This window comes from Bufo gargarizans, chromosome 5 (genome assembly GCF_014858855.1).
Source record: "Bufo gargarizans isolate SCDJY-AF-19 chromosome 5, ASM1485885v1, whole genome shotgun sequence".
NCBI classification, from domain to species: Eukaryota; Metazoa; Chordata; class Amphibia; order Anura; family Bufonidae; genus Bufo; species Bufo gargarizans.
Window position 1 is genome coordinate 459,628,079 of NC_058084.1, and position 12,551 is coordinate 459,640,629.

Consider the following 12,551-nt stretch of genomic DNA (forward strand, 5'->3'; position numbering starts at 1 on the left):
CCGTTAAGCAGCCCATAGACTTCTATTATGACAGAATGAATAACGGAATGCCTCATAGATTTGCGTTATGGTCCGTGGTAACGCAATGAAGCGTGAACGAATTTCATAACGTTACAATGGTTTTAACATAAAGTGGTTCGTCCTGGAACCAATTAAAATTGTAACTTGAGGGACCGCTGTAATAATTGAGCACATTTGGGGTCATCGGCCTGCCATTGACTGCTTGCCCCCCCACCCACCCTTCCCCGATACCGGATGACAAGCGGCGGTGCGGGGACCAGGAGTGTCGCAGAGAGCGGGGCCCAGGTAAGTATATTCAATGTGAGGGGCCCGGCGTATGGGGGAACATTTTATAGTCTCGGATAACCCCTTTAAATTAATTGATTTGTTGCAGAATAAAAAGCTCCGCAACTTTCTAATTCCCTTTCTATCCACACCTCTGCTTGCTGGCAGTGAAAGGAAGCTTTCTTAACATCCCAAAAGGGAAGAATCTGTCCTGATCATGTCGGTCACTGCTCATAAGCGCCGATACACTGTAGCAAAGCCTGCACCTGTATCAGCAGCACACAATCAGGACAGGCAACCAAGAACGTTTCCATTCCAGCAAGCAGTGATCTTGAAAATGGTGTGAAATGGAAACACAAAGTATATTAGGAACTTGTACAACTTTGTATTGCACAATACACAGGTTCATTTGAATCAGAGGCCTAGGGGCCCCCAGGAGTAGGGGGCCCAGCCGTGGCGGTTACCTCTGTGCACACTGTGTCCTACATCACTATGGGCGGCACGCGGAGGAGAATGGTTAAGATAAAAAGCCTTTATTCAAAAGGGAAAAAAGGGGTTAATCTTATAGGACATCCACAAGCCGATACTGAGCTACGACCACACACTAGAGACCGGGACACACGAGTCGGGCTGTGCCGTTCATTCGGTGCTTGAGAATACTAAGAAGTCGGAAGAGTCCATCGAGAAGCGGCGCCCGTCCCTGAATGGCTCCCGGGTTGGATGGCTTGGCCTAAGATCGCGAGACTGACCAGAGGTAGACGTCCAGATGAAGGATTTAATTGCCTGAGTGCACCGATTCTAATCCCGTTCTCCTAAGTAACACGGACGACTTGCAGCTTGAGGACTTCTGTCAGACGCTACGTTAATGCCGCTCGTCTGCAGACCGGCCCGGCGGGGGCTCAGTTCTCCTCTCCCTCTGACTCCGATTCTAGAAGATGGAGAGAAATATACAGTTATGGAGATATAGCATAGCGGGGTACATCCATGAGAAGACTGTGCATGCTGCCACCTAGTGGTCATCACTATATGGTAAAGACCGAGGAGACTGTGCATGCTGCCACCTAGTGGTCATCACTATATGGTAAAGACCGAGGAGACTGTGCATGCTGCCACCTAGTGGTCATCACTATATGGTAAAGAACGAGAAGACTGTGCATGCTGCCACCTAGTGGTCATCACTATATGGTAAAGAGCGAGAAGACTGTGCATGCTGCCACCTAGTGGTCATCACTATATGGTAAAGACCGAGGAGACTGTGCATGCTGCCACCTAGTGGTCATCACTATACAGTAAAGAATGAGAAGACTGCGCATGCTGCCACCTAGTGGTCATCACTATATGGTAAAGAACGAGAAGACTGTGCATGCTGCCACCTAGTGGTCATCACTATATGGTAAAGAACGAGAAGACTGTGCATGCTGCCACCTAGTGGTCATCACTATATGGTAAAGAACGAGAAGACTGTGCATGCTGCCACCTAGTGGTCATCATTATATGGTAAAGAACGAGAAGACTGTGCATGCTGCCACCTAGTGGTCATCACTATATGGTAAAGAACGAGAAGACTGTGCATGCTGCCACCTAGTGGTCATCATTATATGGTAAAGAACGAGAAGACTGTGCATGCTGCCACCTAGTGGTCATCACTATATGGTAAAGAACGAGAAGACTGTGCATGCTGCCACCTAGTGGTCATCACTATATGGTAAAGAACGAGAAGACTGTGCATGCTGCCACCTAGTGGTCATCACTATATGGTAAAGAACGAGAAGACCGTGCATGCTGCCACCTAGTGGTCATCACTATATGGTAAAGAACGAGAAGACCGTGCATGCTGCCACCTAGTGGTCATCACTATATGGTAAAGAACGAGAAGACCGTGCATGCTGCCACCTAGTGGTCATCACTATATGGTAAAGAACGAGAAGACCGTGCATGCTGCCACCTAGTGGTCATCACTATATGGTAAAGAACGAGAAGACTGTGCATGCTGCCACCTAGTGGTCATCATTATATGGTAAAGAACGAGAAGACTGTGCATGCTGCCACCTAGTGGTCATCACTATATGGTAAAGAACAAGAAGACTATGCATGCTGCCACCTAGTGGTCATCACTATATGGTAAAGAACGAGAAGACTGTGCATGCTGCCACCTAGTGGTCATCATTATATGGTAAAGAACGAGAAGACTGTGCATGCTGCCACCTAGTGGTCATCACTATATGGTAAAGAACAAGAAGACTGTGTATGCTGCCACCTAGTGGTCATCACTATATGGTAACGAACGAGAAGACTGTGCATGCTGCCACCTAGTGGTCATCACTATATGGTAAAGAACGAGAAGACTGTGCATGCTGCCACCTAGTGGTCATCACTATATGGTAAAGAACAAGAAGACTATGCATGCTGCCACCTAGTGGTCATCACTATATGGTAAAGAACGAGAAGACTGTGCATGCTGCCACCTAGTGGTCATCACTATATGGTAAAGAACAAGAAGACTATGTATGCTGCCACCTAGTGGTCATCACTATATGGTAAAGAACGCGAAGACTGTGCATGCTGCCACCTAGTGGTCATCACTATATGGTGAAGAAAGAGACGACTGTGCGTGCTGCCACCTAGTGGTCATCAAAATTATTTCATTGAGGCATGTTTAACCCCTTCCTGCACAGTGGCATACATTTATGGCACAGGTCCATGGTAATTTCCATGTAGTACAGGGAATATATATGGGCCTGGGTCAAAAGCAGGGGTTTCCGGCTGAAAGATACAGCTGGGGTTACAGATATCTCCAATCCCAACCATTTAACTGTTTAGGCACCACAGTCAAAATCCACAAAGTAGCTTGACAGAGAAAAGGGGTTTCCCTCTGTCAAACCAAGGGTCGACAGCTATCTCTCCCGATCCTCCCTTGGTTGAGCATGCCACTTTTAGTATTTTTTTCCAGGGCCATTTTAGGTTCCCAGTCCTCCCCTGGGTTCCACAACCAAATTAATGTAACGCCAAGCTGCTAGTGTACTTGAAATGAAGACTAGAGGGGTCCGACTACTCTACATTATACCACCCTACACCATAACCCCAGGAGTAGGACCAGTATGAAATTCTCTTGTGAAGGCTTCTTCATGGCGTTGCCCACGTTGTCTCCGGACCAATCTCGGGCTATCGTTGTGTCCAAGGCAAAAGCGGGACTCATAGCTGAAGAAGATTTCCATTCCAGCCTCCATTGCTGTGCACCACGATAGCCTTTGAGAGCGGTGGCGTTACCCAGTGTTGTGCAGACGCCTTCTGATGGTTTGTGTAGACAATCTTTGCCGCCCTAGGCTTGGGATGTGACAATTTCACTTGCAGTACAGTATAGATCACTAGGCACCATTCTTCTAATCAGATGATCCGTCCGGGCAGAGGTTCTCCTCTCTGCTCCTCTTGAGGTCATTCCAGTTCGTCACTGTTCTCCCATCTCGGCCTAGGAGCATAGCGATCTGCCGGAGTCATAAATCAAGGTCTCTCAGGTCAAGGATTGTGTCCCTTTCAGTTTGTGACAAGTGGTGATAACTGACACATCGATGAACAGGAGGTTTCGCACAATCATCCCACACAACTTGACCTCATTTTTTGCTTTCTATCTGGCTTTTATGCCGCTCATATGTGTCACAGATTGGAGCTAGGTGCTAGAAAATTTCATTATCTGCAGATCTTAGCGACACCGGCCACTTCCTCGATTTCCATAACCTTACGACTCTTCCTTCTTGATGTTGCAATTTCAATGTAGAGGAGTGTATAGTGATAGCGGGCAGCATCATCCTCCCCTCTTCCAGTTGTCTGTGGTTCCTCTTTCCCCAACAATTAACGTTACATTTTCAGAAACGTTCTCAGCCACCATCAGTAATAGAGCAGAGGGAGGAGGGGGATGCAGCTGCAGCTCCTCACCCTCAACGTGCCTATGAGACTGCCTGATGTGATGGAAGCGAATGTTAGTGGGTCTCATGCTGCTACATTGTTTCCAGAAACATTCCATAAAAGTTACCCCGACTCACAAGCTACAAAATGTCGTTGTGTTCCTCCTGCCTAAGCCACAACACAGCCCCGAAACAGCACCACCAGATGGCAGCAGAGATACAGAGCCGTCCTCTAGGCAGGAGCAGAGATACAGAGCCGTCCTCTAGGCGGCAGCAGAGATACAGAGCCGTCCTCTAGGCGGCAGCAGAGATACAGAGCCGTCCTCTAGGCAGGAGCAGAGATACAGAGCCATCCTCTAGGCGGCAGCAGACATACAGAGCCGTCCTCTAGGCGGCAGCAGAGATACAGAGCCGTCCTCTAGGCAGGAGCAGAGATACAGAGCCGTCCTCTAGGCGGCAGCAGAGATACAGAGCCGTCCTCTAGGCGGCAGCAGACATACAGAGCCGTCCTCTAGGCGGCAGCAGAGATACAGAGCCGTCCTCTAGGCAGGAGCAGAGATACAGAGCCGTCCTCTAGGGGGGCAGCAGATATACAGAGAAGTCCTCTAAGCAGGAGCAGAGATACAGAGCCATCCTTTAGGGGGCAGCAGAGATACAGAGCCGTCCTTTAGGGGGCAGCAGAGATACAGAGCCGTCCTCTAGGGGGCAGCAGAGATACAGAGCCGTCCTCTAGGCGGCAGCAGAGATACAGAGCCGTCCTCTAGGCGGCAGCAGAGATACGAGCCGTCCTCTAGGCGGCAGCAGAGATACAGAGCCGTCCTCTAGGCGGCAGCAGAGATACAGAGCCGTCCTCTAGGCGGCAGCAGAGATACAGAGCCGTCCTCTAGGCGGCAGCAGAGATACAGAGCCGTCCTCTAGCGGCAGCAGAGATACAGAGCCGTCCTCTAGGCGGCAGCAGAGATACAGAGCCGTCCTCTAGGCGGCAGCAGAGATACAGAGCCGTCCTCTAGGCGCAGCAGAGAACCAGAGCCGTCCTCTAGGCGGCAGCAGAGAACCAGAGCCGTCCTCTAGGCGGCAGCAGAGAACCAGAGCCGTCCGCTAGGCGGCAGCAGAGAACCAGAGCCGTCCGCTAGGCGGGCAGCAGAGATACAGAGCCGTCCGCTAGGCGGCAGCAGAGATACAGAGCCAGTCCTCTAGAGCAGTCCTCTAGGCGGCAGCAGAGATACAGAGCCGTCCTCTAGGCGGCAGCAGAGATACAGAGCCGTCCTCTAGGCGGGCAGCAGAGATACAGAGCCATCCTCTATGGGGCAGCAGAGATACAGAGCCGTCCTCTAGGCGGCAGCAGAGATACAGAGCCGTCCTCTAGGCGGCAGCAGAGATACAGAGCCGTCCTCTAGGCGGCAGCAGAGATACAGAGCCGTCCTCTAGGCGGCAGCAGAGATACAGAGCCGTCCTCTAGGCGGCAGCAGAGATACAGAGCCGTCCTCTAGGCGGCAGCAGAGATACAGAGCCGTCCTCTAGGCGGCAGCAGAGATACAGAGCCGTCCTCTAGGCGGCAGCAGAGATACAGAGCCGTCCTCTAGGCGGCAGCAGAGATACAGAGCCGTCCTCTAGGCGGCAGCAGAGAACCAGAGCCGTCCTCTAGGCGGCAGCAGAGAACCAGAGCCGTCCTCTAGGCGGCAGCAGAGAACCAGAGCCGTCCGCTAGGCGGCAGCAGAGATACAGAGCCGTCCGCTAGGCGGCAGCAGAGAACCAGAGCCGTCCGCTAGGTGGCAGCAGAGATACAGAGCAGTCCTCTAGGGGGCAGCGGAGATACAGAGCAGTCCTCTAGGCGGCAGCGGAGATACAGAGCCGTCCTCTAGGCGGCAGCGGAGATACAGAGCCGTCCTCTAGGCGGCAGCAGAGATACAGAGCCATCCTCTAGGGGCAGCAGAGATACAGAGCCGTCCTCTAGGCGGCAGCAGAGATACAGAGCCGTCCGCTAGGCGGCAGCAGAGATACAGAGCCGTCCTCTAGGCGGCAGCAGAGATACAGAGCCGTCCTCTAGGCGGCAGCAGAGATACAGAGCCGTCCTCTAGGCGGCAGCAGAGATACAGAGCCGTCCTCTAGGCGGCAGCAGAGATACAGAGCCGTCCTCTAGGCGGCAGCAGAGAACCAGAGCCGTCCTCTAGGCGGCAGCAGAGAACAAGAGCCGTCCGCTAGGCGGCAGCAGAGATACAGAGCCGTCCGCTAGGCGGCAGCAGAGAACCAGAGCCGTCCGCTAGGCGGCAGCAGAGAACCAGAGCCGTCCGCTAGGCGGCAGCAGAGATACAGAGCCATCCGCTAGGCGGCAGCAGAGATACAGAGCCATCCGCTAGGCGGCAGCAGAGATACAGAGCAGTCCTCTAGGGGGCAGCGGAGATACAGAGCAGTCCTCTAGGCGGCAGCGGAGATACAGAGCAGTCCTCTAGGCGGCAGCGGAGATACAGAGCCGTCCTCTAGGCGGCAGCGGAGATACAGAGCCGTCCTCTAGGCGGCAGCGGAGATACAGAGCCGTCCTCTAGGCGGCAGCAGAGATACAGAGCCGTCCTCTAGGGGGCAGCAGAGATACAGAGCCGTCCTCTAGGCGGCAGCAGAGATACAGAGCCGTCCTCTAGGCGGCAGCAGAGATACATTGCCGTCCTCTAGGCGGCAGCAGAGATACAGAGCCATCCTTTAGGGGGCAGCAGAGATACAGAGCCGTCCTCTAGGCGGCAGCAGAGATACAGAGCCGTCCTCTAGGCGGCAGCAGAGATACAGAGCCGTCCTCTAGGCGGCAGCAGAGATACAGAGCCGTCCGCTAGGCGGCAGCAGAGATACAGAGCCGTCCGCTAGGCGGCAGCAGAGAACCAGAGCCATCCGCTAGGCGGCAGCAGAGAACCAGAGCCATCCGCTAGGCGGCAGCAGAGATACAGAGCCATCCGCTAGGTGGCAGCAGAGATACAGAGCAGTCCTCTAGGGGGCAGCAGAGATACAGAGCAGTCCTCTAGGCGGCAGCGGAGATACAGAGCCGTCCTCTAGGCGGCAGCAGAGATACAGAGCCTTCCTCTAGGGGGCAGCAGAGATACAGAGCCGTCCTCTAGGCGGCAGCAGAGATACAGAGCCGTCCTCTAGGCGGCAGCAGAGATACAGAGCCGTCCTCTAGGCGGCAGCAGAGATACAGAGCCTTCCTCTAGGCGGCAGCAGAGATACAGAGCCGTCCTCTAGGCGGCAGCAGAGATACAGAGCCGTCCGCTAGGCGGCAGCAGAGATACAGAGCCGTCCGCTAGGCGGCAGCAGAGATACAGAGCCATCCGCTAGGCGGCAGCAGAGATACAGAGCCGTCCTCTAGGCGGCAGCAGAGATACAGAGCCGTCCTCTAGGCGGCAGCAGAGATACAGAGCCGTCCTCTAGGCGGCAGCAGAGATACAGAGCCTTCCTCTAGGGGCAGCAGAGATACAGAGCCATCCTCTAGGGGGCAGCAGAGATACAGAGCCGTCCTCTAGGCGGCAGCAGAGATACAGAGCCGTCCTCTAGGCGGCAGCAGAGATACAGAGCCGTCCTCTAGGCGGCAGCAGAGATACAGAGCCGTCCTCTAGGCGGCAGCAGAGATACAGAGCCGTCCTCTAGGCGGCAGCAGAGATACAGAGCCGTCCTCTAGGCGGCAGCAGAGATACAGAGCCGTCCTCTAGGCGGCAGCAGAGATACAGAGCCGTCCTCTAGGCGGCAGCAGAGATACAGAGCCGTCCTCTAGGCGGCAGCAGAGAACCAGAGCCGTCCTCTAGGCGGCAGCAGAGAACCAGAGCCGTCCTCTAGGCGGCAGCAGAGAACCAGAGCCGTCCGCTAGGCGGCAGCAGAGAACCAGAGCCGTCCGCTAGGCGGCAGCAGAGATACAGAGCCGTCCGCTAGGCGGCAGCAGAGATACAGAGCCGTCCGCTAGGCGGCAGCAGAGATACAGAGCAGTCCTCTAGGCGGCAGCAGAGATACAGAGCCGTCCTCTAGGCGGCAGCAGAGATACAGAGCAGTCCTCTAGGCGGCAGCAGATATACAGAGCCGTCCTCTAGGCGGCAGCAGAGATACAGAGCCGTCCTCTAGGCGGCAGCAGAGAACCAGAGCCGTCCGCTAGGCGGCAGCAGAGATACAGAGCCATCCGCTAGGCGGCAGCAGAGATACAGAGCCGTCCTCTAGGCGGCAGCAGATATACAGAGCCGTCCTCTAGGCGGCAGCAGAGATACAGAGCCGTCCTCTAGGCGGCAGCAGAGATACAGAGCCGTCCTCTAGGCGGCAGCAGAGATACAGAGCCGTCCTCTAGGCGGCAGCAGAGATACAGAGCCGTCCTCTAGGCGGCAGCAGAGATACAGAGCCGTCCTCTAGGCGGCAGCAGAGATACAGAGCCGTCCTCTAGGCGGCAGCAGAGATACAGAGCCGTCCTCTAGGCGGCAGCAGAGAACCAGAGCCGTCCTCTAGGCGGCAGCAGAGAACCAGAGCCGTCCTCTAGGCGGCAGCAGAGAACCAGAGCCGTCCGCTAGGCGGCAGCAGAGAACCAGAGCCGTCCGCTAGGCGGCAGCAGAGATACAGAGCCGTCCTCTAGGGGGCAGCAGATATACAGAGCCGTCCTCTAGGGGGCAGCAGAGATACAGAGCCGTCCTCTAGGGGGCAGCAGATATACAGAGCCGTCCTCTAGGGGGCAGCAGAGATACAGAGCCGTCCTCTAGGCGGCAGCAGAGATACAGAGCCGTCCTCTAGGCGGCAGCAGAGATACAGAGCCGTCCTCTAGGCGGCAGCAGAGATACAGAGCCGTCCTCTAGGCGGCAGCAGAGATACAGAGCCGTCCTCTAGGCGGCAGCAGAGATACAGAGCCGTCCTCTAGCCGGCAGCAGAGATACAGAGCCGTCCTCTAGGGGGCAGCAGATATACCTGCGCACACTCAGGAGTCCCCTCTAGGCATCGCACGGCCGGTCTGTGGGCAGATAGCAAAGTAAGAGCAGGGATCTGAGCTCAATGTCGTGCATGCCATTCCCCCATTACTGCAGTTTATTAGGGTGGTCTATGGTGACAGCCCCTTTAATTTATGTTGAGACTTAAAGCCGTTTTCCACTCTAGTGATGTCCTATCTTCAGGCTACGTTATCAGTATCAGATCGGTGGGGCTCTGACACGCTGCAGCCAACCACCCCCAATACACTGTACAGTGCTGATTGGGGGGGAGGGGGGGGAGAGAAAAAACAAACCACTAGAGGACTGGCACCAAATCAGAGGAGTTTACAAATTTAAAAATTTCAGCAGATGACACAATGATCTGGTATGCTGGAATTCAACATGCCCAATCCTTTGTTGCCAGAGTCTGGAGAGCAGCTTACATGGATGTGAACGGAGTCCTGATGGATTATCTGTATGGGAGGCTGCTACCTGTAATCTCCACTAGGTGGCAGCAAACACCATCAGCTCCTACTGTAGGGCTCTCACACTGCGCAGTGATTACGGGTTACGTATTTTTTACCTTCTTCTGCATTTTGTAACCACTCAACGAATTTCTTCATCTGGTCAAGAAAGACGCTTTTCCCCTTGGCGACGTGCGCCTCCTTGTACCACTTCAGGATGGCTTCTTCTCCCACGACATCGGCTTAAATCCAAAAGAACATAAGATAAGTACCAGGCATCATGTGACACAAGACCGCAGACGTTATTTCAACCACTGAACTCATCACTCCGTGACTGGCTAGGGCAGTGATGGCGAACCTTTTTAAGACCAAGTGCCCCAACTGTAACCCAAAACCCACTTATTTATCGTAAAGTGCCAACTCGGCAATTTACCCTGAATACAACAGTCAAATATAGTATATCTTCCATGTACTTTATCATTTAGCTATAATATCCTGCCTACATTCAATGCGCTGCCTGTGCTGTTCATAGTGCGCCCTGCGCTGATGAATGGCAGGAAAAGTCTAAGGCATACTGGTACACCATAGACTTTTTCCAGGGTGCGGGTGCCCACCTCTGGCACCCGTGCCATAGGTTCGCCAACACTGGGTTAGGGTGTCAGAATATGGAGGAGTTAAATTAAAGGGACATATTTGCAGCAAGCTCCTCCCATCCATAACAAGATAAAAAAAAAAGCCTGAACTCCGCCCACTTTCCCAGATGTATTGTTTTAACACTAGCACCTGATTATAGGCCACACCCAGGGAGCTGACAACAAAAAAACTGGAAAAATATTTCATACTATTAGCATTAATAACCCATATAACCTTTATTCTATGGGTTAATATTTTGCACAAAAAAAATTATAAAAAACAAAAGTTTTTTTTATTACCTTATTCAGAGCAATCACTATTGTTTGGCAGGAGTTGACATTTTTCATGGTTACCATTTTGAGGAACATACAAATTAAATTATATTTTTTTTTTCATTCATAGCGACAATTACCGGTATTGAGCGAAAATGTCTTTTCTGACTGCCAGAAATACAAGGTTTTTACTGGCTGCATTATCTGATGTGGGAAAGATTTTTCAGCCCCCATTTTGAAGTCTGCCCTATTGAATTCAGCTCAGGAAATGTTGACCTTGATTAAATCCTAAACAGGTAAAGAGAGGTCAAATCTGACACTTCCAGTGTGTTTCTGAGTAAATCCCAACCAACACTGACGTATCACATGACCCCCTTCCTATTGCAAAAACCTGAGCTGAATTCAATATAGAGGATTTCACAATGGCAGCCGGAAATATTTCAACCCTCAAAAAATGCAGGCTGCCTCTCAATTAATATTTTCAAATGTCCAAAATCAAATTTCTACAAAGTAACCCAAAGATTGATTAATATGGAAGGTTATTACCATGAACAGTGGTCCATGTTATCCTTCTCCCTAGGGTCCATTCTCTCCTTTATTCTGTGGCCTGACAGCAGATTCCCCACTCCTCCCTCAGCTTCTCCATAACTGCGCAAAAAGGAGGGACTATTTCCACCTGCTCTATCTCACACTGTATAGCAGCTAGAGCGGCGAGCTGGAGATAGAACCTTTATAAACCAAGTCAGTAGTGAGATCTGCAGTTATTGATCAGCCTTGTTTAAATAGGACCACAAAATGCAGTGCAATCTGACAGCACCATGTTATAGAGCAGGAGGAGCTGAGCAGATTGATATTTATTTTTGTGTGAAAAGATTCAGTAAAACCTGTAATTGTTTGCCATTTTTCAAGTGGTCTTAAACTTTTGATCAGGACTGTATAATGCTGCTCCTATGTACAAGAATATAACTACTATAATACTGCTCCTATGTACAAGAATATAACTACTATAATACTGCTCCTATGTACAAGAATATAACTACTATAATACTGCTCCTATGTACAAGAATATAACTACTATAATACTGCCTCCTATGTACAAGAATATAACTACTATAATACTGCTCCTATGTACAAGAATATAACTACTATAATACTGCTCCTATGTACAGGAATATAACTACTATAATACTGCCTCCTATGTACAAGAATATAACTACTATAATACTGCCTCCTATGTACAAGAATATAACTACTATAATACTGCCTCCTATGTATATGAATATAACTACTATAATACTGCTCCTATGTACAAGAATATACCTACTATAATACTGCTCCTATGTACAGGAATATAACTACTATAATACTGCCTCCTATGTACAAGAATATAACTACTATAATACTGCTACTATGTACAAGAATGTAACTACTATAATACTGCTCCTATGTACAAGAATATAACTACTATAATACTACCTCCTATGTACAAGAATATAACTGCTATAATACTGCCTCCTATGTACAAGAATATAACTACTATAATACTGCCTCCTATGTACAAGAATATAACTACTATAATACTGCTCCTATGTACAAGAATATAACTACTATAATGCTGCTCCTATGTACAAGAATATAACTACTATAATACTGCTCCAATGTACAAGAATATAACTACTATAATACTGCTCCTATGTACAAGAATATAACTACTATAATGCTGCTCCTATGTACAAGAATATAACTACTATAATACTGCTCCAATGTACAAGAATATAACTACTATAATACTGCTACTATGTACAAGAATATAACTACTATAATGCTGCTTCCTATGTACAAGAATATAACTACTATAATACTGCCTCCTATGTACAAGAATATAACTACTATAATACTGCTCCTATGTAAAAGAATATAACTACTATAATACTGCTCCTATGTACAAGGATATAACTAGTATAATACTGCTCCTATGTACAAGAATATAACTACTATAATACTGCCTTCTATGTACAAGAATATAACTACTATAATACTACCTCCTATGTACAAGAATATAACTACTATAATACTGCTCCTATG

At 50.3% G+C, this 12,551-nt stretch overlaps 1 protein-coding gene across 1 annotated transcript in view; it reads right to left on the reverse strand.

Annotated features, from left to right (window-relative positions):
• Positions 1-797: 797 nt before the first annotated feature.
• BZW2 (basic leucine zipper and W2 domains 2) overlaps positions 798-12,551 on the reverse strand; it is an 84,316-nt gene continuing 72,562 nt past the window's right edge. The window contains exons 11-12 of the mRNA XM_044294445.1: positions 9,681-9,803; positions 798-1,213 (exon numbers count right to left, since the gene is read on the reverse strand). Coding sequence (XP_044150380.1) covers positions 1,185-1,213; positions 9,681-9,803 — 152 coding nt within the window. The 3' untranslated portion in view covers positions 798-1,184. The remainder of the gene's footprint in view (positions 1,214-9,680; positions 9,804-12,551) is intronic.